This window comes from Cornus florida, unplaced genomic scaffold (genome assembly GCF_030987335.1).
Source record: "Cornus florida cultivar Cherokee Brave unplaced genomic scaffold, ASM3098733v1 CherokeeBrave_3.0.0_Hap2_Chr01, whole genome shotgun sequence".
NCBI lineage: Eukaryota > Viridiplantae > Streptophyta > Magnoliopsida > Cornales > Cornaceae > Cornus > Cornus florida.
In genome coordinates this window covers 85,946,880-85,973,142 of record NW_026775571.1, presented here as the reverse complement: position 1 = coordinate 85,973,142, position 26,263 = coordinate 85,946,880, and the positions used below count along the sequence as shown (strand labels likewise).

The 26,263-nt window shown below is 39.8% G+C and overlaps 2 protein-coding genes across 2 annotated transcripts; both read left to right on the top strand.

Annotated features, from left to right (window-relative positions):
- The first annotated feature begins 9,835 nt into the window (after window positions 1–9,835).
- Window positions 9,836–11,211, top strand: LOC132276752 (uncharacterized). Its single transcript, XM_059778340.1, has 4 exons — window positions 9,836–10,014; window positions 10,137–10,483; window positions 10,580–10,675; window positions 10,817–11,211. The coding sequence occupies exons 1-4, from the start codon at window positions 9,836–9,838 to the stop codon at window positions 11,209–11,211; spliced, it is 1,017 nt and encodes a 338-aa protein (XP_059634323.1).
- An 8,320-nt stretch (window positions 11,212–19,531) lies between these two features.
- On the top strand, window positions 19,532–26,249 carry LOC132304227 (disease resistance protein RPV1-like). The gene is made up of 4 exons (XM_059801808.1): window positions 19,532–21,395; window positions 21,704–22,799; window positions 23,015–23,302; window positions 23,396–26,249. The coding sequence occupies exons 1-4, from the start codon at window positions 20,752–20,754 to the stop codon at window positions 26,246–26,248; spliced, it is 4,881 nt and encodes a 1,626-aa protein (XP_059657791.1). The 5' UTR covers window positions 19,532–20,751; the 3' UTR covers window position 26,249.
- The last annotated feature ends 14 nt before the right edge of the window (window positions 26,250–26,263 follow it).

Below are 26,263 nucleotides of genomic sequence, written 5' to 3'. Positions count from 1 at the left end.
CTGGATTACAGGCCGGTCTCAACCTGAATAGAGGTAACATGCTAAAAACGCACATGAAGTGGGCATGTGTACCTAAACCTAAACAGTGTACACCTCTAACCATCGTATCCAGCTATGCATCCCAATGCATATACGCTCCCTAACCAACGACTCTGAGACTCAAGCTCATATCGAGGTACCATAACAATATATTTAAAATACATCCTGAATCCTAGTAGTGCCGCTCAACTAGTTGTTGCCATGACACTACAATCAATAGGACTTAACTTTTAGTTAATCCAATTCTTAATCCAGAGTAGGTAGGTTCTGATGTTTTGAATCCAAACCGTCCCTAGTATGCCACCGTCCCATATCGGTGCATACTCCAACCATCCAGCAGTTGATAAACTTACAATTAAGGTAAATATCAACTAAATCCATGTTTCCAACAATTGATACTGACAGTGATAATGAAGGCATCAAAACAAACTTACAGTATTTTCATAAATACACTTAATGTATAGTGTTTCATAAAATCCTGTATAGTACTAAGTTTAAATCTTAATAGCATACAACATCCAACAGTTGATATTACAGTCAATTAAGATAACTCTCAACTAGACCCATTATTCCAGAAATTGACACCAGCAGTGACAAGATAAGTACCAACAACAGAACCACAATATATATAAACAGGCTTAGTTTCGATAAAACCGGTATACTATTACGTGTAAATCTTAATAGCTTTCAACAGCCAACCGTTGATAGTACAGATATTAAAGTAAATATCAACTAAGTTCATATTCAACACTTTATGCAAACTGTAATCATGAAAACATCAAAACAGAGTTACAGTGGGTATATAGACATGCTTATCCTATAGTGCTCCCGGAATCCAGAAATGCTAAGTTTGATTTAAAACCTAGATCACTCGATACCAACTCATCCAAAATAACTATAATTCAAGTACATGATCATAATATGAAGTGAAACATGTTTTAATTATATTATCCGTCTCAGAAAATACTACCAACAGAATTTTCTAAACTCTAAACAATGTGTTCATTGATTTAACTATTTGCTGTCCGAGCTACCCCAGTAATTAACTTATTAACACCTCTTGGGACTTAAGTAGCTGTCTTTAAGCATTATCCACACACTCCACATACATCCCCAAACCCAACTAAAACCACAGAAAACCAACCCCTGTAATCAAAACTGGCTGGAAACTAAAAAAAAATATGAAAAAAATGCATAAAGGAGACGTCTCCCAAAAGGGGAGCCGCCTCCTTTAGAACCTGGAGCCGGCTCCCCCACTTGGGAGCCACTTCTACTTAAGAGGAGCCGGCTCTCTCCTAGGGAGAGCCGGCTCTCTCCCTCTCTTACCTCGCCTCTTCGTTTTCCCCCTTCTTCAGAACCCTTCTGCAACTCCTCGCCCTATGCTATGGTTTCCATAAAATATAATTCAACCCCAATAGTTTTCCCCAGTCCATGTTTAAGTCTTTATTGCATTCCATACATAGGTTAAACAGAGATATATGCGAGCAACTATCACGTTTTAACAGAATTTTAAGAATACAACACATACTGATAAGTTTCAGTTTAAGCACGAACAGAGCATGTGTTTAGTTGATTTAGTTAGTCCAAAAACTGTTTAAGAATGTAAAGAACACGAAACCTAAGGGAGAGAGTAAGGATAGAACTTGCCTTTTGAGATTTTTGTTAAAAATCTCTACGTTGTCATCTACGATCTCCGGCGATTCCTACTGCAAACTTCCTCTGTTCCTCGTTTCTATTTCCACAGACGTGTTTAGGTTTTACTTTTCTTAAAACCCTAAGCAAACTTATCTTATATATTTATAGACAACCAAAAACCCTAGTCCAATTATATCCAAAGTCTGAAACTCGGCCCATAAACACAACCTAGTTTATAAACGCTGTCGGCTCATTAAATTAAACCTAAACATAACTAAAACCCTAACCACACTTTTATACCTAGTCATAATTAAAATATTTAATTATTAATTCAATTATTAATTCAATTAAAGAAACACTAAAATTCCAAGTTAACGTAAAACAGAAAATAAAATATAATTTACAGAAAATTAAAGTCAAATAAATAATTAAAACATTTAACTTAAATAATCACAATTAATGTAAATAATTCAAATAATTAAGTAAATCAAAGAAAACAAATAAACCAAATAATTAATTCAAATAATACAAATAAGTCAATAATTAAAAAGTCAATTAAAACATAAATTAAATACCAGGACTAATTAAAAAGTCAATCAAAATATAAATAAAACAATTAATGAACAGAAAACAATTAAACAAAATACCGAGACTATCCTGTTAAAAATTAGGGGTATTACATTCTCCCCCCCTAACAAAAGGAATTCCGTCCTCGAAATTCGCTCTTACCTTTTTCCAAAATTTCAGGAAACTGCGAGCGAATGACATCCTCCCGTTCCCAAGTAGACTCAGCCTCATTGTGATGACTCCACTGAACACGAACCAAAGGAATAACCTTGTTACGAAGAATCTGATCTCGTCGGTCGACAATACGACACGGTGGCTCTAAATAAGTTGCATCCGGCTGCAACTCAATCTCCCCAACATCGATATGCTGATACCGATCCTCATCTCGCAGAAATTTCCGCAATATGGAAACATGAAACACGTTGTGGACGCGATCCAAAGTATCTGGAAGTGCCAACCGATAAGCAACAGCTCCAATGCGATCCGTAATCATGAATGGACCGACAAATCGCAGTGACAACTTCCCTTTCTTCCCAAAGCGCATAATACCCTTCATAGGAGACACTTTGAGTAGAACCTGATCCCCAACCTGAAACTCCAATGCCCGAGTACAACGATTAACATAGCTCTTCTGCCTACTTTGGGCAGTACGCATGCGATCTCGAATAAGAGCTATCTTCTCAGAAGTATCCGCGATAAACTCAGGACTTAAGAATCGATTTTCTCCAACCTCCATCCAACAAACAGGTGATCGACACGGTCGACTGTACAATGCCTCAAATGGGGCCATACCAATAGTCTTCTGGAAACTATTGTTATACGCAAACTCCACAAGTGGCAAATATTCCTCCCAGTGGCCCTTGAAATCCAGAACACACGACCGAAGCATATCTTCCATAATCTGATTCACCCTCTCAGTCTGTCCGTCAGTCTGAGGATGATAAGCAGTACTAAGGTGTAACTCTGTACCTAAAGCCTGCTGAAAACTCTTCCAAAATCCAGATACAAAGCTCGAATCCCTGTTTGATATAATAGACAATGGAATGCCATGTAGCTTCACAATCTCTGAAATGTAAAGCCTTGCCAACTGCTCCGAAGTGTAGTCAGTGCAAATAGGCAAGAAATGAGCTGACTTGGTCAACCTATCCACAATGACCCATATGGAATTGGCAATCCTTCCACAAAATCCATAGAAATGCTCTCCCATTTCCACTCCGGAATTGGTAGTGGCTGTAGAGCTCTTGGCGGCCTCTGATGATCAATCTTAACCATCTGACAAGTACTACACTGAGAAACAAAAAGAGCAATGTCCCTCTTCATACCTGCCCACTAAAACTGCCGCTTTATATCTTGATACATCTTATCGCCTCCTGGATGAACAGAGAACTCAGAGTGGTGAGTCTCAGTCATCACATCCTTCCTCAAACCATCAGCAGAAGGTACCACTAACCGTCCCTTGTACCTTAAACCTCCATCAGCCCCAACATAGTAGAATGGAACCTCTTTGGAAGCTATCTCTGCAACCTTGTCGACATACTGCTGATCGGTGAGTTGTGCTTGTAAAACCTTGCGAATGATGGAAGGTGTAACCACCGTGCAAGCCATAAAAGCATCCGATAACTCATCCACACTCTTCAAAGCATTCCACTCAGTAGTGAATAGAGCAGAAAGACTACCAACAGGTCGGCGACTGAGTGCATCCGCCACCACATTCGCTTTCCCTGGATGGTACTGTATAGAAAAATGATAGTCTTTTACAAACTCCAACCATCTGCGCTATCTCATATTCAGCTCCCGCTGAGTGAACAAGTACTGCAGACTCTTGTGATCACTGAATAATCTGAAGGACTCACCCAACAGATAATGCCTCCAAATACGCAAGGCAAAGACCACTGCTGCTAACTCCAAATCATGTGTTAGATAATTAAGCTCATGAGGCTTAAGTTTCCGAGATCCATAAGAAATCGGTCGCTCCTCCTGCATCAATACACATCCAAGACCCTGCAACGAAGCATCCGTGTAAACAAGATACTCTATCCCGCTCTGTGGAGTAGCCAGAACCGGTGCAGAAGTCAGCTTCCTTTTCAACTCATCAAAAGCTCGCTGACAGTGTTCATCCCACACGAACTGTACACCCTTCTTGGTCAGATGAGTGAGTGGTCCTGCTATCTTGGAGAAACCCTGGATGAATCTCCTGTAATATCCTGCCAGACCGAGAAAACTCCGAATCTCAGTAGGTGATGTAGGCTGTCCCCACTCAACCACCGCTAAAACCTTGGCCGGATCCACGGCTATCCCCTTTTCTGACACCACGTGACCCAGAAATTTCACCTCCTGCTGCCAAAATTCACACTTCTCGAACTTTGCATATAATTGGTGTTCACGAAGCGTCTACAAGACTATGCGAAGATGTCTAGCATGATCATCCTCCGACCGAGAATAGATCAAGATGTCATCAATAAAGACAATAACAAACTGATCCAAATAAGCCCGGAAGACTCTATTAATTAAGTCCATGAACACTGCAGGTGCATTAGTCGTCCCAAACGGCATAACACGAAACTCATAAAAACCATATCTCGTGAGAAATGCTATCTTAGGAACATCCTGCTCCCTAACTCTCAGCTGATGATACCCAAAACGCAGATCAATCTTGGAGAAGTATGTGGCTCCCCTTAACTGATCAAACAAGTCATCAATTCTGGGCAAAGGATACTTGTTACGAATCGTAACCTTGTTCAACTCCCTGTAATCTATACACAGACGAAGCGAACCATCATTCTTCTTCACAAATAGAACCGGTGCTCCCCAAGGTGATGTACTCCTATGAATAAAACCCTGGCTGAGTAACTGCTGAATCTGATCCCTCAGTTCTCTCATCTCCACCGGTGCCATCCTATAGGGTGCCCTAGCAATAGGCGTAGTGCCTGGAGCTAAGTCTATCACAAAATCAATCTCTCGACTAGGTGGCAACCCTGGAATCTCCTGAAATACATCCGGGAAATCCTGTACAATCGGTATGTTATCCAATGGCACAGTAACCCCCTCCTCATTTTCCTCCTCCACATGGAACAAATAGGTGCTACTGCCCCCTTTAGAACGTGGCATAGCTACTACATACATATCCTGACCAGGTATGGTAAAAATAATAGATTTATCAAAACAATCAACTTGGGTATGGTAGTGAGATAACCAATCCATCACAAGTATCACATCATAAGTGTGCATGTCCAGGACCAGTAGATTGGCTAGAAATCTAAGTCTGCCAATATCTAATGTCACCGGCCCATCACTCTCATGTAAAATAGCTGTATCACCCAATGGTGTAGAAATATCCTGAGGTCTAGTGCATACCTTCGTCCTCATCCCAGATAAAGCAACAAAAGTCCTAGATACAAAAGAGTGTGTAGCTCCTGTATCAAATAAAACACGTCCATGCAAACCATGAATAGGAAACTTACCCTCAATAGTCTGAGGTGCCCGAACATCCTGTGGCATGGGGTTATACACCCTGCCATAGTGTAACTTCTGTGGTGCCTGTCCCTGAGTCTGCGGCGATGCCGGTAAAGCCAGATGTGTCTGTCCCTGAATCCGTGGAACCTGTGGAGCTGGTAGAGGCACTGGCGCCTTTTGTCCCTGCTGCACATACTGTCCCTGTCCCTGTCCTGCTTTAGGACACTGCCTGGTGGTATGACCATACTCTCCACAAGTGTAACAAATACCCTGGAAAGTACCAAATGGCCTCCTCTGTCGGTTAGCCTATGGCTGACCCTGTCCTGCCTGTGGTCCCCCATTCTGTTGCCTCTGAATAGGTGCCCCATTCCGATGAGCATCTGAACCACCCTTGTGCTTCTTCCAAGGCTGTTGTCCCTGGAACTTGCCTTTGTCATTCTGCTGGTGACCATTGCCGTTCCCCTCTCTTGCCTCGCCTCTTCGTTTTCCCCCTTCTTCAGAACCCTTCTGCAATTCCTCGCCCTATGCTATGGTTTCCATAAAATATAATTCAACCCCAATAGTTTTCCCCAGTCCATGTTTAAGTCTTTATTGCATTCCATACATAGGTTAAACAGAGATATATGCGAGCAACTATCACGTTTTAACAAAATTTTAAGAATACAACACATACTGATAAGTTTCAGTTTAAGCACGAACAGAGCATGTGTTTAGTTGATTTAGTTAGTCCTAAAACTGTTTAAGAATGTAAAGAACACGAAACCTAAGGGATAGAGTAAGGATAGAACTTGCCTTTTGAGATTTTTGTTAAAAATCTCTACGTTGTCTTCTACGATCTCCGGCGATTCCTACTGCAAACTTCCTCTGTTCCTCGTCTCTATTTCCACAGACGTGTTTAGGTTTTACTTTTCTTAAAACCCTAAGCAAACTTATCTTATATATTTATAGACAACCAAAAACCCTAGTCCAATTATATCCAAAGTCTGAAACTTGGCCCATAAACACAACCTAGTTTATAAACCCTGTCGGCTCATTAAATTAAACCTAAACAGAACTAAAACCCTAACCACACTTTTATACCTAGTCATAATTAAAACATTTAATTATTAATTCAATTAAAGAAACACTAAAATTCCAAGTTAACGTAAAACAGAAAATAAAATACAATTTACAGAAAATTAAAGCCAAATAAATAATTAAAACATTTAACTTAAATAATCACAATTAATGTAAATAATTCAAATAATTAAGTAAATCAAAGAAAACAAATAAACCAAATAATTAATTCAAATAATACAAATAAGTCAAATAATTAAAAAGTCAATTAAAACATAAATTAAATACCAGGACTAATTAAAAAGTCAATCAAAACATAAATAAAACAATTAATGAACAGAAAACAATTAAACAAAATACCGAGACTATCCTGTTAAAAATTAGGGGTATTACAACTTTTGACCCATTTTAGACCACACATTTTGAGAAGAAATTGGCCAAGCCTAGACCACATTTTTCATTCTTCTCTCCCTCACTTCCGGCCACACTCTCTCTCTCTTCCACTTCACTTTTTCTCTCTAAAATCTCAAACTTTTCTCTAAGATTTGAGCTAGCTAAGGAAGGTCTAGGTGGGGAGCAAAAGGAAAAGTTATTCTACTTTTCAAGATCTACATTTTCACTCCGGTTTTACTTCCATTTGGTGAAATTCGATATTGGGAGCTAGGGGTTTTGGGTTACATTTTTAAGATAGGGATGTTTGAAGTACCATGCTTTATTTCTTGTTTGAGTTCTTTTCTTGATTTCATGTTTTATTTGCTTTAAATATCAAATTTGTAGTTGAAGTTGTTTGTGTGTTGAATAGAGAAAACATGGCTAAATGTGATGTAATTATGTGTATACTTTTATTGCTATGACATTATAAGCATGAAAATATTAATCTCTATGATACATGATTTCATACATGGTATGAGCATGGTTTGGGAATAGTGGTTGAAATGCTTTTAAAAAGAAAGCGATTTGGAAATAGTTGGGGAAAATGAATTTTTTATGAAAGGGACCGGGTTTCGCGAGCCAGTGGGCTAATTCGACCTAGAGGCAGCGCGTGCCGGTGAGGACGTGTAAAGTTGATTGTTAGGCCCCAAATAGTTGCCGCAGAGGAACTAGGGATAGCCAATCAATCTCGTCTCGGTAAAGTTGATTAGCGGTTTTCAATGTGTGTTGAGTTGGGCCGAGAATTGTGGTTGGGAAAGCATGACATTTCATAGCATGATGGTATTTTTATGTTGATTATGGTTTATTGGCATTCCCGTGTTTGACTCAATGGAGCCCAAAGCTAATGCTTTAGGCATCTCCTACTGAGCCGTCGTGCTCATCCCATATTTATCATTTTCAGGACATGGCAAGAATATTGTAGACGACGTACCCTCACAAGCTTAGAAGTGTAGAATGGATTTTTGATATCTTTTGTAATAGACTAGCGTGGACAATGATTTTGCAATGTAATTATATTCTTTTGTGAGCTTCAAGCGAAACCTTTGTAATTATGGCCATGAAGACCTTATCATTTTGTAAACACATTCTTTTGCATTGATATAAATGTTTCAAAGATGTATGAATGATGATATTTGTAAATTTTATGAAACGTTTTATGGTTGAGGATGTTCATGGAACCTTAAATTTCATGTTTAGGTGTTTTGGAGATTGCATTTGATTGGGTGCAGGAAGCAGAAATTTTCGTTAGATTCATTTTGTGGGCATTATCTTACCGGTTAGATAGGAATTCCTAACCGGTTAGATGAATCGGCAGTATGTTGGTTTGATGGATTTTTCCCATCTAACCGGTTAGATGAACTGATATTTTCACAAGGACTTTATATTTCCATATAATTACCTAATGACCCTCAGACCCTAACCAAAGTGCAGAATGACCCTAGAAAATGACGGAGTTACCCCTGAAGGGTATGGATGTTGTATTTTGACTGAAAAATGACTACTTTGCCCCTGAGAGTTTTATATCACTATTGGAATGCGGTAAAAGTCTATTTTACCCTTTTGGGTTTAATATTATTATTTAACCATGCAAAAAGACCATTATACCCCTATGAACTCTAGGAGCAATAGAATGACATAATTTGGCTACAAGGCCTTCGGACCTCATTTAATTCATGGAATGACTCTAATGAATGACGGTTTTACCCTTAGTAGACCTTAAATCATTAAATTAATGTGAAATAACCATAGTACCCCGTGTCACCTTGGGTTCGGGTAAGGACCCAGTTAGTGATCCAGATCCCCGGATTCGGGTCGTTACAGATTTGGTATCAGAGCAATGGTTCGAAGACTATTAGGACGATGGGTAGAGGCTTACCTAAGGTTGTGTGGGAAGTCATTTGCATTGCTTATGTGATTATTTACTAAAGTGTTTTGTTATGTTAAAAAGCATGTTTAACTATTTATTTGCTTACGTGCTTATGTACTTATATGCTTATGTTGATGTACTTGTTGCACAGTCTTGTATGCTAAGTGTTAGTATAGTATCATTGTGTGTTGAGTCGTTCACAGTTGGGCCTTAGCTTCATTGTTGTTGAACTGTTTTCTCATTTTATAGCACGATGCCACCGCGAAAGGAGCTAAAGGGAGTTGGCCATAGGCCGACAAGGGGTGATGTTGGTGAGAGTTCTAGCTCCAATCCCGCGGAGCAGGTTAAAGAGGATACACTTCTTAGGGACTTGATTCCCCCTAGAGGTGTTTCCACACGAAGGGACAATGTTGAACCATTGAAGCGGGTGAAGGCTCAGCTGAGTTAGCACTGAACCGTTTCTTACAGAGTGCCTTGAGGTCTACAATTCCTACTCTTCCGCAACCGATACCACAACCGGTAATTTAAGTTGAGGAGACGCCGGTACAGAAACGTCTATAGTTGATTGCGGGGTTTTCTAAGTTGATGCCAATGATGTTTGAAGGTGGTGCAGACCCAATGGTAGTGGACGACTACATGGACCAAGTGGAAACCCACTTGACTTCTATGGACGTGACGGATGATCATGTGAAAATCATCCTAGCCACGTATAAGTTTTCTATGGATGCCAAGCTTTGGTGGAAGTCAGTCACCAATCGGCATAAGGTGGAGGATATGAGTTGAGAGATGTTTAAGGAATTATTTTATGAGAAGTACTTTCCGGTTGCGAAGAGATGGGAGTCAAGGAAGCAATTTGATGATCTCATCCAAGGTAACATGTCAGTGACAGAGTACGAGAACAAGTTCACTTCCCTTTCTTGTTTTGCTCCAGAGATAGTGAAGAATGAAGCTGATAAGACTCGGAAGTTTGTTTCAGATCTTCCTTACCAAATGAGGCCGTTAATAATGACATAGTATATCAAAGTCTATTCGGAAGCAGTGGAAAGGGCATTAATGTTAGAGGTAGAAGCAAATGATATAAATGCAGGAAAGGAATAGTGGAAGCAAGAGAGGAATGCAGGGTCATCTTTAGAGGGCAGTCATGGAAGAGGAATAGGGGTGGTCCGTCTCAGTTCCAGGGGCAGCAGTCTGCACGATCCGCTCCTACGACCCCTATACCAACAGGGTCTGCTAGGAGTGGTGTCGTTTGTTTTCACTACAATCAGTCGGGTCACTATAAGGCAAAATGTCCACAGGCATCGGCTAGTTCTGGAGTTTACTTTGGTTGTGGCCAGAAGAGCCATAGGGTTAAGGATTGTCCGAATCGGGGAGCAGGCACAGGTAGTGGCAGAGGGTTACAGCAGAAGCCGTCACAGTCGGTTATAGTTCAGTCAGGTTTCAAACCACCACCGCCACCACAGCCTGCCATGTCTTCTCAGGGTTCACGGCCAGCTAGGAGGGATACTCCTACTATGCCAGTGCAGCAGTCAGGTGTTCAGGTTGGCAGTTCTCTGGCACGGGTACCACAGGGACGTGTCTTTGCACTTGCTCAGACCGATGCATCTTCTAGTCTATCAGTTCTCCGAGGTATCTTTCTAGTGTTTGGTTCTTGGGCTTGTATTTTATTTGACTTTGGTGCATCTCATTCCTTCATCTCATCATCATTTGCATTTGTATCGGGGTTAGAGGTTAGTTGCATGGATTAGGCGTTATGTATTGATATGCCAGTTGGGGTTTTGGTGTCCTTGAGCAGAGTCATGAGGGATTATTCCATTGTGATAGCCAGACGGACTTTTGTGTTTGACCTCATCCTCCTGGTGATGACTAATTTTGATGTTATTCTCGGGATGGATTGGTTAGCTTTATTTCGTGCTACGATTGATTGTTTCAGAGGTAGAGTCACAGTTTGTATTCCTGAGGGAGATTGCTTCTTTTTCATGGGAGATCGGAGTGACTCCCATACTTCATCGTTTTATAGAATTTGTGGACGAGGTCGTGGTGATTACTTCTTGGTTAGTCTTTTAGCCGAAGAAGATGGTGTTGTAGAGGAGGTTTATCCGACGGTTGTTCATGACTTTTTGGATGTTTTTCCGAAGGACCTAACAGAGTTGCCTCCATATTGAGAGGTGGAGTTTATTATTGATTTGATGCCCAGTACTGTGCCAATTTCTATTGCACCGTATCGTATGGCACCAGTAAAGTTGGAAGAATTAAAGAAGCAACTTGATGATTTGAGGATGAAAGGCTTCATCCAACAGAATGTGTCACCGTGGGGCACACTGGTCTTGTTCGCTAAGAAGAAAGATGGTTCTTTGAGGTTGTGCATTGATTACCGGAAGTTGAATCATACCACCATCAAAAACAAGTATCCTTTGCTAAGGATAGATGATTTGTTTGACCACTTAAATAAAGCTTGTTATTTGTCGGAGATTGACTTAAGGTCAGGCTATTATCAGTTGCGGGTTAGGAATGAAGATATCCCGAAGACAAGGTTCCGTACACGGTATGGACATTATGAGTTCCTTGTTATGCCTTTTGATCTGACTAATGTGTTAGCGGTATTCATGGACCTAATGAACCGTGTCTTCCATGATTGCTTGGATTAGTTTGTGGTAGTTTTCGTGGATGACATTTTTGTGTACTTATGGTCTTAGAAGGAACATGAGGTTCATTTGAGTATTGTGTTACAAATTTTGAGGGAATGCCGTTTGTATACCAACTATGAGAAGTGTGAATTTTGGCTACAAGAGGTGAAATTTTTGGGGCATATTGTTTCGGAAGGTGAGGTTTCAGTTGATCCTTCAAAGATAGAGGCAGTTTTGAATTGGGAGCATCCCAAGAATGTTTTTGAGATCCGCAGTTTCCTTGGCCTAGTGGGTTATTATTGAAGATTTGTGAAGGATTTTTCCCGTTTGGCAGCTCCTATGGCTAGATTGACCCGTAAAGGAATTAAATTTTCATGGAATGAAGCCTGTGAGTAATCCTTTCAGGAGTTGAAGACAAGGTTGACTATGGCACTAGTATTGGTGATACCCGAGCTTGGCTTGGGTTATGTGATATATTATGACGCTTCACATAATGGGTTAGGTTGTGTGCTAATGCAGGATGGTAGGGTTGTGGCTTACGGGTCTCGATAGTTGAAGACTCATGAGCTTAACTACCTTACTCATGATTTGGAGTTAGCTGCAGTCGTTTTTGCTTTGAAATGCTGGAGGCACTATTTGTATGGTGAGAGATTCGAGGTGTTCTCGGATCATAAGAGTCTCAAATTACCTTTTCTCCTAAAAGGACTTGAATAACAGACAAAGACGATGAGTTAAATTCTTAGAGGACTGTAACTTTGATTTGCAGTATCATCCGGGCAAGGCAAATGTGGTAGCTGATGCTTTAAGCAGGAAATCTTGTGGAACTTTGGCCGGGTTGGCTATTCGGAAATGGAAGATGCTTGAGGATCTAACGTAGATGGGATTACAATGTTTTGATGATGACTATAGTAGTGAGCCAGTGTTCTTGTTCAGTTTTGTGGCTCAGCCTACTCTTGTCGGACGAGTGATTAAGTCACAGAGACAGGATCCGAATTTAGATGCCATTCATTCTTTGATCTCCAGTGGGGAGATAGTGAAAGATTGGACCTTACATGCAGATGGAGGTCTTCCGTTTAGGGGTTTGTTGGTTGTTCCCACAGTTTGTCATGAGGTCGTCTTACGGGAGTTTCATATTTCTCGCTTTGCAGTTCATCCAGGTAGTACCAAGATGTATCACAATTTGAGACGTCAATACTGGTGGAATGGAATGAAGAAAGATGTTGCGCAGTTTGTGGCTAGATGCCTTACCTGCCAGCAGGTGAAGGCTGAATACCAGAGACCAGCTGGTTTGTTGCAACCATTACCAGTAGCGCAGTGGAAATGAGAGCAGATTGTTATGGATTTTGTGACAGGTCTTCCAAGATCACGGAGGGGAAACGGGCCGTATGGGTCATCATTGATAGATTGACCAAGACGGCTCATTTTTTGCCTATTAAGGCAACAGATGACGCAGAGACACTTGGTGTTCTATATGTAAAGGAAATTGTGAGGTTGCATGGAGTTCCAGTTACTATTGTTTCGGATAGGGATGCCAAGTTCACTTCGAAGTTCTGGGAAGGACTTCAAGCAGCGTTTGGTTCATCGTTTCACCTTAGTACGACATTCCATCCACAGACGGACGGCCAGTCGGAGCGTACTATCCAGATATTGGAGGATATGCTTCGGGCATGTGTACTTGATTTGGGAGGTAGTTAGGAAGATCATCTACCGCTTATTGAGTTTGCCTACAACAACAGTTATCAGGCGAGCATTGAGATGGCTCCATTTGAGGCATTGTATGGCAGACCTTGTAGGTATCCTGTTTGTTGGACTGAGGCAAGCAAGACAGCCAGTTTAGGACCTGACATTGTACTCAAGACTACCGAGAAGATTAAGTTGATTAAACAGAGGTTGCTCACAACCCAAAGCCGACAGAAAAATTATGCGGATAGACGGTGACGACCATTATCCTTTGAAGTAGGAGACCATGTCTTTCTACGGGTTTCTCCACGGAAGGGTTTGATGAGGTTCGGGAAGAGTGGCAAGTTATCGCCACGATTCATCAGACCGTTTGAAATCTTGGACCGCGTAGGAGAGGTGGCCTACAGGCTTGCATTGCCACCATAGATGGACATAGTCCACAATGTTTTTCACGTATTGATGCTACGGAAGTACGAGCCGGATCCATCTCACATTTTGAGCTGGGTTAATATGAACATTGATGAGGATGTTTCTTACAAGGAAGGACCAGTTCAGATTTTTGACACACGGCAGAAGGTGTTAAGGGACAAGACGATTCATTGGTGAAAGTTCTTTGGAGGCATCACGGAGTTAAGGAGGCTACTTGGGAGCTTGAACAGGAGGTTCGCTCCAAGTATCTAGCATTGTTTTCTCCCCCAGGTATGGTTTGATTTCGGGGACGAAATCCATTTAAGTTAGGGAGATTGTAATGTCCCGGATTTTTTGGATTTTTCGGCATTTTTTTTTTTTCATTTTTATTTACTTTTGTGCATCGTTTTGCATGTCGTGTGGTCCCGGTGTTATTTTCCCATTACCATGCATTTATCTATATGTGAATTAATGTATTAAATGTGTATGTATATGTATCATGTGGGTGGAGATAGATATTTTGTGGCAATGATGTAGTTTAGTAAACTTTGGAGGGCATTTTTGGCATTTGAGCATGGGTGGACTTTTGACCCATTTTAGACCACACATTTTGAGAAGAAATTGGCCAAGCCTAGACCACATTTTTCATTCTTCTCTCCCTCGCTTCCGGCTATACTCTCTTTCTCCTCCATTTCACTTTCTCTCTCTAAAATATCAAGCTTCTCTCTAAGATTTGAGCTAGCTAAGGAAGATCTATGTGGGGAGCAAAAGGAAAAGTTATTCTACCCTTCAAGATCTACATTTTCACTCCGGTTTTACTTTCATTTGGTGAAAATCGAGATTGGGAGCTAGGGGCTTTGGGTTGTATTTTTAAGGTACGGATGTTTAAAGTACCATGCTTTATCTCTTATTTGAGTTCTTTTCTTGATTTCATGTTTTACTTGCTTTAAATATCAAATTTGTAGTTGAAGTGGTTTTGTGTATTGATAGAGAAAGCATGTCTAAATGTGATGTTAATTATATGTATACTTTGATTGCTATGACATTATAAGCATGAAAATATTAATCTCTATGATACATGATTTCATACATGGCATGAGTATGGTTTGGGAATAATTGTTGAAATGCTTTTAAAAAGAAAGCGATTTAGAAATAGTTGGGGAAAATTATTTTTTTTATGAAAGGGACCGCGTTTCGCGAGCCCGGGGCAAATTCGACCTAGAGGGAGCGTGTGCAGGTGAGGACGTGTAAAGTTGATTGCTAGGCCCCAAATAGTTTCCGGAAAGGAACTAGGGATAGCCAATAGATCTCGCCTCGGTAAAGTTGATTAGCGATTTTCGATGTGTGTTGAGTTGGGTCGGGAATTATGGTTGGGAAAGCATGACATTTCATAGCATGATGGTATTTTTGTGTTGATTGTGGTTTATTGGCATTCCCATGCATGACCCGGTTTCTTTTAACTATTCTTTATATGTTGACTCAAGGGAGCCCAAAGCTAATGCTTTAGGCATCTCCTATTAAGCCGTCATGTTCACCCCATATTTATCATTTTCAGGACATGGCAAGGATATTGTAGATGAAGCACCCTCACAAGCTTAGAAATGTAGAATGGATTTTTGACATCTTTTGTAATAGACTAGCATGGACAATAATTTTGCAATGTAATTATATTCTTTTGTGAGCTTCAAGCGAAGCCTTTGTAATTATGGCCATGGAGGCCTCATCGTCTTGTAAACACATTCTTTTGCACTTGTATAAATGGTTCAAAGATGTATGAATAATGATATTTGTAAATTTGATGAAACATTTTATGGTTGAGGATGTTCATGGAATCTTAAATTTCATGTTTAGGTGTTTTGTAGATTGAATTTGATTGGGTGTGGGAAATAGAAAGTTTCGTTAGATTCATTCTGTAGGTATCATCTAACCGGTTAGATGAATAGGTAATATGTTGGTTTGATGGATTTTCCCATCTAACCGGTTTGGAAGGTTTTCCCAATCGGTTAGATAGGAATTCGGGTGTTTTACTACCCGAGTAGGAGATTCTTCGTAACCGGTTAGATGTAAGGGGCAGAGAAGGGGTTGGATAATTTTCCTTAAGTAACCGGTTAGATAAGGTTTCCTAACCGGTTAGATCTTCTTTTTATGATTTTCTTTCCGCTGGACCATTTATGTACTCGGTTAGGAGAAATCTCCTAACCGGTTGCATGTGATCTGATGACTTGCAAGCTTACTGAACCATTCATCTACTCGATAGGAGAAATCTCTTAACCGGTTAGATGAACTAATTGTAACGACCCGAACCCGGGGGTCCTTGCTCAAACCCGAGGTCTCCTATGCCAAACTCGATCCTTCAAAAGTCAAACACCACCACAACACTTGCATTTCACCCTCAGTAAGCCTCAGGGTCTAATATGTCGTTGAATCAAACTATTTCTGGGAAGAAAAAGGAAGATGATCAAGGAGCTTCATTTCGGTCGACCGAAGTGGAGATCCCGAAAACAACAAAGAGAAGAAGGAAGCTTGATCACAAGTCTTTTTTTCGGTCGACCGAAGTGGAGCTTCGGTTGTTCGAAATGGAGAAGCTGAGAGTGAGCTGGAGGTTCGGTCGTCCGAACATGAGATTCCGAGAGTTAAAAAATCTATTTCGGTCGACCGATGCACCATTTCGGTCGGTCGACCGAAATGGAGATCCCAAGCCTAGATCCCAAAGCCAACCTGCTATACTATGAGAATGGAAGGGAAGCTAGAATGGAAACTCGAAGGTGATCCGAACTCGTTCTATACAATCAAATTATGTGCCATTTCATAGTCATGGTCAAAACACTAACCCTTGATGTGATACCCCTCGGATCCGAGACACGAGTTGATCAGGCCCAGGCCCAAACCCGAGGGAATTTGAGTTTTACCAAAGGTCTAGGGACGATAGCCAATCCTCCTCTCGTGTCGCGGCAGGGTTACCAAAGGGCTGGCTGTATTAACATTTGAAAGTGATGGTTTTGTGAATGAAAATGACGAGTGATATTAGCATGCATTGCATTTCATTGCACTGCATGGTTTATAATTGGAATTGACGTGTATATTGTTTTAATTCCCTGTATTACATGACCCCTGTTTCCCATTGGCCTATGCTTTATTTGGATTCACAAGGACACAAGAATTATGTCTTGAGTGTCACCTACTGAGCTTTATGCTCACCCTATTATTTAATAATTTTTTTCAAGAAACGGGAAAGAAGTGGCGGATGACATTCTACCACAGACTTAGTTTTGGATTAGGAGCTTATTTTGTTGTTCTTGTACTTGGGCCTCACTATTTTTGTAAGACTAAGTATAATGTATTTTGTACGACGACTTATGGACTTTTAATATTATAATTGTACCTATGGGCCATAACTTTTGTATGAGCTGTCTAAAAGTTCTAAAATAGCGACATTAAAATTAATCTTGTATTTTGGGACTGTAATTATGCTATCTAGATGATATAGTACATGGTTGTACCACTATGGAATGCATTAAATTAAGGCATGATGAATGGATGAAAGGGATGCTGGAATATATATTTTATATTTATTGTGCTGGGACAGGTTAAAAATGTATTTAAACAGGTTATGGTAGGCCCATTTTTAGGGGGGGTCAAGCTGAATTTTTTTTTTTTAAATGGTATTAATTTAGGGTCGTTTCAATATATGAGCTTGCATTCTTTCTTTGAGTATTTTTCTCACTCATTAACTAATAATCATAGAGTTTCGCATGCGTTTGCTCTTCCTTAGCTGAATTTGTGGAATATGCAGTATTATTCAAGTATTATTCGTACAAATTTTCAACATAACCATGCGTTTGGTTGCTGATTATGACACCTTCATGATGGTAATTTTTTTAATATATTTATATAAATAATAATATTGATATGTACCAACCTGTCCCATACCTACCCAAATACAAATTATTATTTTTTCAAATTTTTAACATAACCATGCGTTTGGTTGCTTACTATGACACCTTCATGATGGGAGTTTTTTTTTTTAATATATTTATATAAATAGTAATATTGATACATAATAACTTGTCCCATTCCTACCCGAATACAAATTATTATTTCTTCTAGCTTTCGCTAGTTTTCTTTATATTTTTAGTTTACTTAAGTAATTTGTTTCTTTTTGGTTATTAGTTTCCTTTACAGTTTTAGGGTTTTATTTATTATAAAAACATGTACTAAAAAACCAATTAATTTTTTAATAATATTTTAATTACTTTATAATTTTTATTCAACTTTGTAGATTCAAAATTTCTAGATTCAAGGTACTCTATATATATTTGGATTCAAGATAACTCTCGTTCCATATGGACATTTGTGGAATAAAGAGTATTATTCATAGAAATCTGGTGTCACTTCTAAACTACTGTAGTCCTAAATGGATCCTTGTATTGCAATGCAAAGACTAAAAAAAGCAGACCTCATCTATAAAAAAGAAGAAGAAGAAATTTTTTTTTTAATCAATTTGAAGAAGTAACGATAAAATACACTGGAGGTGGGTTTACATTTGGCAATATTGTAGATTGCTGTATGTCGCAAGATATGGTTTTTTTTTCGGAATTTAAAGCAACTAATATTAATAAAAATAAGAATTACAAGCGGGCCAGTGGTCAAAATAGCCCAAGGAAAGGGAGACAAGCCCAAACAGCCCAAACAAGGCTCAAACAAAGAAAGGCCCAAACAACGATTCAATCTAATAACTGAAATTAACGGCTAATTAGCCGTCAATGGCAGTTGCTAGCACTCGGTCCGGTGAAACCCTAGCAGAGGATGATGATTGATCACCATCAACTGCGATCAAATTAATCCGGCGGCCTTAGAGAAGGACTGTCTCGTAGGAAACCTAGCTTCAGGAGGGCAGTGACCATGGAGGTGATCCTTGCAAGCACTGCTCTCTGTGTTGATTGCTTTGCTTTGAATATTCTCTTGTTTCTTTCCTCCCAAGTATGGTAAACTATGGGAAGAGAAGCATACTTTGCGCAGCAAGTTCATGGGAGAGTTATTCCTCCATTGAGAGCTTATGAAGTGGATTATATGGAATACGTGGGGAACTCGAAGATTGACTTATCCCAGGGACAAGGGCCTTAAACATGGATTGATGGTGTAGATTATAACAAGACATTATAATTTTTAATATTCTAATTTGTAATTTCTTATTTTCAACTTTAACTGATACCTTATGTTTTTAGTTAAGAAAATCTACGTGAGTAAATATTTATTTACACCGTATAGATATTAAGAGGACATTAGAATATCTAAGTCCATTGTTCAAAATTATACAATCAAAATAAATAAACAGTTAAAATCATTTTTGCTTTTGTTATGTCAGGGGTTATTTGTTAGTTTAATAGGTCACAAGTTGACAGTTTTAGGGCATGTTAATTGGGGGCGTAAAATTGGTGATGGTAAGTGAAGTCCATGGATGGGGGATAGAGGTTCGGAGATCAGAACCATCGAAGCAGATTCACGAGAGCTCACATGCTGCATCAAATACGTTACTTCTTTGATTGCTCTGTAAAAAAAAAAAAAGTTAGATTGCATATAACCATCGTGAATCATGTGCCAAACCAGAAAGTCAGAGAGTGTGTGGAAATTATGTCAAAAAAGAGTTAGGTTGCATATCAACATCATGAATCATGTGCCAGTGACAAGAAAGTCAAAGAGGGTGTGGAAATTATGAGATTGAAGAATGATAAGGTTCTCATCATTTTCATTTCTAGCCACTCAAACTTAACAGGAACTTATGTCCTGTTTGGTATTTGTTCAACCATGTTCCCGTGTTGTTCCAATAGTACTACAGTAGCACTATTTCAGTCCAAAATATGTCAGTAACGGAACACTTTCAAAACAAATTCACTACCCAATGCTGGAACAAGATTTTGGTGTTCCATTTTGCACCAGCCCTATCTTAACTGTAGCTAAGCCCTAATCTCGTTTATCATCCATCCCAAATCATTTCAGTCTCCCAAGCGCCTAATCTCTATTTCGCTCTCTCTCTCTCTCTGCAACTGCCTCCATGTATGGGTTTTGTTTTAATTATTTTTAGGGCAAATCATTTCAGCCTCCCACCTCCATCTCTATTCTCGCTCTCTCTCTGCAACTGCCTCCATGTTTGGGTTTTGTTTTAATTTTTTTTAGGGCAAATCATTTCAGCCTTCCACCTCCATCTCTATTCCCGCTATCTCTCTCTGCAACTGCCTCCATGTATGGGTTTTGTTTTAATTATTTTTAGGGCAAATCATTTTAGCCTCCCACCTCCATCTCTATTCTCGCTCTCTCTCTGCAACTGCTTCCATGTATGGGTTTTGTTTTAATTTTTTTTACGGCAAATCATTTCAGCCTTCCACCTCCATCTCTATTCTCGCTCTCTCTCTCTGCAACTTCCTACATGTATGTGTTTTGTTTCAATTATTTTTAGGGCAAATCATTTCAGCCTCCCACCTCCATCTCTGTTCTCGCTCTCTCTCTGCAACTGCCTCCATGTATGGGTTTTGTTTTAATTATTTTTAGGGCAAATCATTTCAGCCTCCCACCTCCATCTCTATTCTCGCTCTCTCTCTCTGCAACTGCCTCCATGTATGGGTTTTGTGTTTAATTTTTTTTTTAGGGCAAATCATTTCAGCCTCCCAATTGCCCTAGTCTCTCTCTCCTCTCTCTGCAACTGCAATTCTGTGTGTATGGGTTTTGTTTTAATTTTTTTCCTAAATCAACTAATCAAGCTCTGTAATTCTTGTTTTGCAAACTAATTAAGCTCTGTAATTAATTTATTTTAATCATAAATAATAATAATAATAATAAATTCTATTCCAAAATTCTCACTCCAAATTTTCATCCCAAACCTGTTTTGATCTCATTTCAGAACACTACACCACACAAAACTTCCCAAACGGGCCCTTATCATTACGTTCTCATCATTTTCATTTCTATCCCACTGAAACTCAAAACACATTTGAAATGCATACAAAGAACCCTTTATGGCTACCTGGTCTCATCACACACATGAAGAACAAGAAAAAGCTAGCTAAGAGGAAGAGAGAAAGTGGGGTCATGAAGGTTGTGTTCAAGAATAAGAAGAAGAAGGAGACCAGGGACACTTCTTCATTACCACCTTCCAACACTTCTTCATCGTCCACTTCTCCACCTGCTGCAGCAGGATGCGACTATGAAGTGTTCTTGAGTTTTAGAGGCCCAGACACTCGTAAAACCTTCACTGACTACCTCTACAACGACCTTGTGGCTGCAGGAATTCACACGTATAGAGACGACAATGAGCTTCGCATTGGAGAGAAGATAAGCGATGAGCTTCTCGAGGCTATACAGCACTCAAAGATATCCATACCAGTCTTTTCCAAACACTATGCTTCAAGTAAGTGGTGCCTGCTTGAGGTCACCAAGATGGTTGAGTGTAGGAGGACTCGGGGGCAAATCATATTACCCATTTTCTACGACGTTGAACCATCCGATGTGCGAAAGCAGACGGGGACTTACGAAAAGGCCTTCCGGCAGCACAAGAAGCATTTTGATAGTGCTATTGTGGAGGAGTGGAAGAAGGCATTGAGGGAGGTTGGAGAATTGAAGGGTTGGGAAGTTGCTGATAGGTAATTGTGTATATTTACTTATTCTACTATCTTTAACTTTTCTGATTTTTTTTCCTTTAATGTAAATTTTCACTATTAGCACCAACTATGAACTTGTTTGATTCAGTTCATCTCTCAAATTTGACACTATAATTTTTATATTTTTTGGTAAGTAAATTAAACACTAGAAAATACACTATTTAAATTAATTTACAAACAATGGTTTTTCACAAATTGTTAATCAAATAATTTTGAAACTACTTTCTCTTGTTCAGTTTTCTAAAAATAGGACATATATAGATATATGTGACATCAATTATGTTTGGCAGTTATCAAGGACAACTGGTAAAGGAGGTTGTTTCAGAGGTATGGGAAGAGTTGAAAAGGAACACATTGGTTGTAAATGAATGCTTAGTCGGAATTGAAGATCATGTAGAAGAAATGATGAAATTGTTGAGTGTTAATTCCAATGATGTAAGGATTGTGGGAATCCATGGCATGGGAGGAATTGGCAAGACCACTATAGCCAAGGTCATCTACAACCAACTCTCCCAACGTTTCAAATCATGTTGCTTCCTTGCAGATGTTAGAGAAACAGCACAACAACAGAATGGTTTTGTTCATTTGCAAAACCAACTTATATCTAGCATCTTAAAACAGAGATGCTCTGACTTAATTAGGTCTATGGACGAAGGAATTAATGCAATCAAAGACAGATTTTCTGGGAGGAAAGTTCTTGTCGTCGTTGATGATGCCGATCACAGAGATCAGCTTCAAGCACTTGCACTTGTGGGAAAGTGTGATTGGTTTGGTTCAGGAAGTAGGATAATTGTCACAACTAGAAACAAAGAGATTCTAAATCTGGCTGGGGTCATTTGGACTTATGAACCAAAGCAATTGGATTCTAATCTATCTCTTCAACTTTTCAGCAGGTATGCTTTTAGAAGGGACTATCCCCCAGAAGACTATGATACTTTATCTAGAGATGTTGTGTCCACTACTGGAGGGTTACCTTTGGCTCTTGAGATTATTGGTTGTCTTTTTATTAGCATTGAAAAAGAGGAATGGGAAGATAAATTAGAGGAGTTGAAAATAGCACCAAATGAAGAAGTGCAACAGAAGCTGAAAATAAGTTACGATGCATTGAATGATAAACAAAAACAGATATTTCTCGATATTGCCTGTCTTTTCATTGGAGTGGACAGAAGGATTGCTTCCCACATGTGGGATTATCCCAAAAGTGATATTGGAGTTCTTATGCGCCGGTCATTGGTAAAAATTGGAGATAACAATGAGCTAAGGATGCATGATCAGCTTAGAGACCTTGGCAGGGACATTGTCCGTCAAGAAAATAATAATAATCCGGAGGAGCGTAGCAGGGTGTGGTTTCATGAAAAAGCCTATGAAATATTGGAGACTCGTACAGTAAGACTCAACTTCTTCCTGAATGGATGTCCTTTATTAAGCATTAATTTTCTTGTCTCCTTACTAACTCAATTATGTATGAACTACTCGAAAGTTGAAATAATAATCGGAATTTTCTCAGAGGGAGTGAAAATCATCATTAATACTAGTTTTTTGGGACACTATAATATTGCATCAGTATGTTTTTTACTAATCTAAAGTTTCTCTTTCTGCAGGGAACAAAAAAGGTTGAAGCTATCTGTGTTAACTTTGAATCAGAGTCACAGGCATGCTGTCTTACAAATGCAGAATTTGTAAACCTATCTAATCTAAGGTTCCTTCAAATAGACTTTACAAAGCTGGAAGGAGATTTTAAGGGTCATCTTTTAAAGTTAAGATGGCTTCGCTGGAATGGATGCCCTGAAGTTTTTAGACCAACCAATTTTAACCTAAAGAATCTGGTCATTCTTGATTTATCACGAAGCAAGGTCACAGAAGCCTGGGAGGGTTGGAATCATATCAAGGTGTCATCATTTTCTCTGCTTTTGTTTCGTGTGTCTCATTACATAATTCTTTGTAATTGATTGTAAGCAATTCTCTTTTTCGTTATTTCGCAGATTGCAAAAAAGTTGAAAGTTCTAAATCTCACAGGTTGCGGCTGCATGGTTACAACTCCTGAATTCTCTGCATATTCAACTTTCGAAAGATTGATTCTTGAAGACTGTGAGAGTTTGGTTTATATTGACCCATCTATTGGGCATCTCAAGAGTCTAGTTTTCTTAAATGTGAAGAATTGTGCTAAATTCAAAAGGCTGCCTCTGGAATTCGATTCTTTGGAGGAGCTCCTCATCGATGGTACTTCTATAGAAGAAGTCCCTATTGGTAGATCTTTGACATACTTGAGCACATCATCGTGCGAATTAGTAGAAAATTTTCCAGATCTTTCTAATTTAAAAAAATTAAGGAAATTAGATACTGAGCAATGCACGAATCTGAAAGAGATTAGGGGACTTGACAAATTGGAATCCTTGGAATATCTGAATATGAGTGGGTGCATATCCTTGGAAAGATTGCCTGATCTGTCTAACTTGGAAATGCTGGAAGTATTAAGGCTCGCCGAGTGCCAGAAGCTACATGAGATTAAGGGTCTTGAGGCTTTGAAATCCTTGAAGATGCTGGTCTTGTCATCGTGCATATGCTTGGAAAGATTGCCCAATCTGTCGAACTTGGAAATGCTGGAAGTATTAAGGCTCGGTGAATGCCAGAAGTTACACGAGATTGAGGGTCTTGAGGCTCTGAAATCCTTGAAGATTTTGGTCTTGTCATCGTGCATATCCTTGGAAAGATTGCCCGATCTGTCGAACTTGGAAATGCTGGAAGTATTAAGGCTCACCGAGCTCCAGAAGCTACATGAGATTAAGGGTATTGAGGCTTTGAAATCCTTAAAGATGCTGGACTTGTCATCTTGTATCTCTTTGGAAAGATTGCCTGATCTGTCGAACTTGGAAATGCTGACAGAATTATATCTCGCCCAATGCCACAAGCTACACGAGGTTGAGGGTCTTGAGGCTTTGAAATCCTTGTGGATGTTGGACTTATCATCGTGCAAATCCTTGGAAAGGTTGCCTGATGTATCGAAGTTGGAATCCCTGGAGTCGCTAGACTTGTCATATTGCACAGCTTTGAAGACGATACTTGATCTGTCATCTTTGAAATCCCTGGATTTGCTGCGGGACTTGTCATATTGCACAGCCTTGGAAAGATTGCCTCATCTGTCGAACTTGGAAAAGCTGGAAAGATTAAAGCTCACCCACAGCCAGAAGCTACATGAGATTGAGGGTCTTGAGGCTTTGAAATCCTTGAAGATGCTGGACTTGTCATCGTGCATATCCTTGGAAAGATTGCCTGATTTGTCGAAGTTTGAAATGCTGGAAGAATTAACGCTTGCCGAGTGCCAGAAGTTACATGACATTGAGGGTCTTCAGGCTTTGAAATCCTTGAGTAAGCTGAACTTGTCATTTTGTATATCCTTGGAAATATTGCCTGATCTGTCAAAGTTGGAAATGCTGAAAGAATTAAAGCTCACCAAGTGCCAGAAGCTACATGAGACTGAGGGTCTTGAGGCTTTGAAATCCTTAAAGATGCTGGTCTTGTCATCGTGCAAATCCTTGGAAAGATTGCCTGATCTGTCGAACTTGGAAATGCTGGAAATATTAAATCTCGCCGAGTGCCAGAAGCTACGTGAGATTGAGGGTCTTGAGGCTTTGAAATCCTTGCGCATACTGGACTTGTCATCATGCATATCCTTGGAAAGATTGCCTGATCTGGCGAACTTGGAAGTGCTAGAAGAATTAGATCTCGACAAGTGCCAGAAGCTACAAAAGATTGAGGGTCTTGGGGCTTTGAAATCCTTGTGGTTGCTGGATTTGTCATCATGCATATCCTTGGAAAGATTGCCTGATCTGTCGAACTTGGAATCCCTGGAGTCGCTAGACTTGTCATATTGCATAGCATTTGAGAGGATACCTGATCTGTCGGCTTTGAAATCCTTGAAGACACTGGACTTGTCATATTGCACAGCCTTGGAAAGATTGTCTGGTCTATCAAACTTGGAAATGCTGGAAGACTTAAAGCTCACCCACAGCCAGAAGCTACATGAGATTGAGGGTGTTGAGGCTTTGAAATCGTTGAGGAAGCTGGACTTGTCATCGTGCATATCCTTGGAAAGATTGCCTGATCTGTCTAACTTGGAAATGCTGGAAGAATTAAATCTCGCTGAGTGCCAGAACCTATATGAGGTTGAGTGTCTAGAGGCTTTGAAATCCTTGAAGAAGCTGGTCTTGTCATCTTGCAAATCCTTAGAAAGATTGCCTGATCTGTCAGAGTTGGAATCCCTGGAGTTGCTAGACTTGTCATATTGTGTAGCCTTTGAGAGGATACCTGATCTGTCGGCTTTGAAATCCTTGAACACGCTGGACTTGTCATATTGCACAGCCTTGGAAAGATTGTTTGGTCTATCAAACTTGGAAATGCTGGAAGTCTTAAAGCTCACCCACAACCAGAAGCTACATGAGATTGAGGGTCTTGAGGCATTGAAATCCTTGAGCAAGCTGGACTTGTCATCATGCATATCCTTGGAAAGATTGCCTGATCTGTCGAACTTGGAAATGCTGGAAGAATTAAATCTCACCAATTGCCAGAAGCTATATGAGATTGAGGGTCTTGAGGCTTTGAAATCCTTGAAGATGCTGGTCTTGTCAGCGTGCACATCCTTGGAAATATTGCCCGATCTTTCAAACTTGGAAATGCTGGAAGTATTAAATCTCGCCAAGTGCCAGAAGTTACATGAGATTGAGGGTCTTGAGGCTTTGAATTCCTTGCGCATACTGGACTTGTCATCGTGCTTGTCCTTGGAAAGATTGCCTGATCTGTCGAACTTGGAACTGCTAGAAGAATTAAATCTCGACTAGTGCCAGAAGCTATAA

Coding starts and splice junctions, on each gene's coding strand:
- LOC132276752 (XM_059778340.1), top strand. CDS start 9,836: ATGTTTAAGGAATTATTTTATGAGAAGTACTTTCCGGTTGCGAAGAGA. Junction 10,484..10,579: donor GTCGGTTATAGTTCAGTCAG/GTTTCAAACCAC, acceptor TGCAGCAGTCAG/GTGTTCAGGTTGGCAGTTCT. Junction 10,676..10,816: donor TAGTCTATCAGTTCTCCGAG/GTATCTTTCTAG, acceptor TTGATATGCCAG/TTGGGGTTTTGGTGTCCTTG.
- LOC132304227 (XM_059801808.1), top strand. CDS start 20,752: ATGCATACAAAGAACCCTTTATGGCTACCTGGTCTCATCACACACATG. Junction 21,396..21,703: donor GGTTGGGAAGTTGCTGATAG/GTAATTGTGTAT, acceptor TATGTTTGGCAG/TTATCAAGGACAACTGGTAA. Junction 23,303..23,395: donor AGGGTTGGAATCATATCAAG/GTGTCATCATTT, acceptor GTTATTTCGCAG/ATTGCAAAAAAGTTGAAAGT.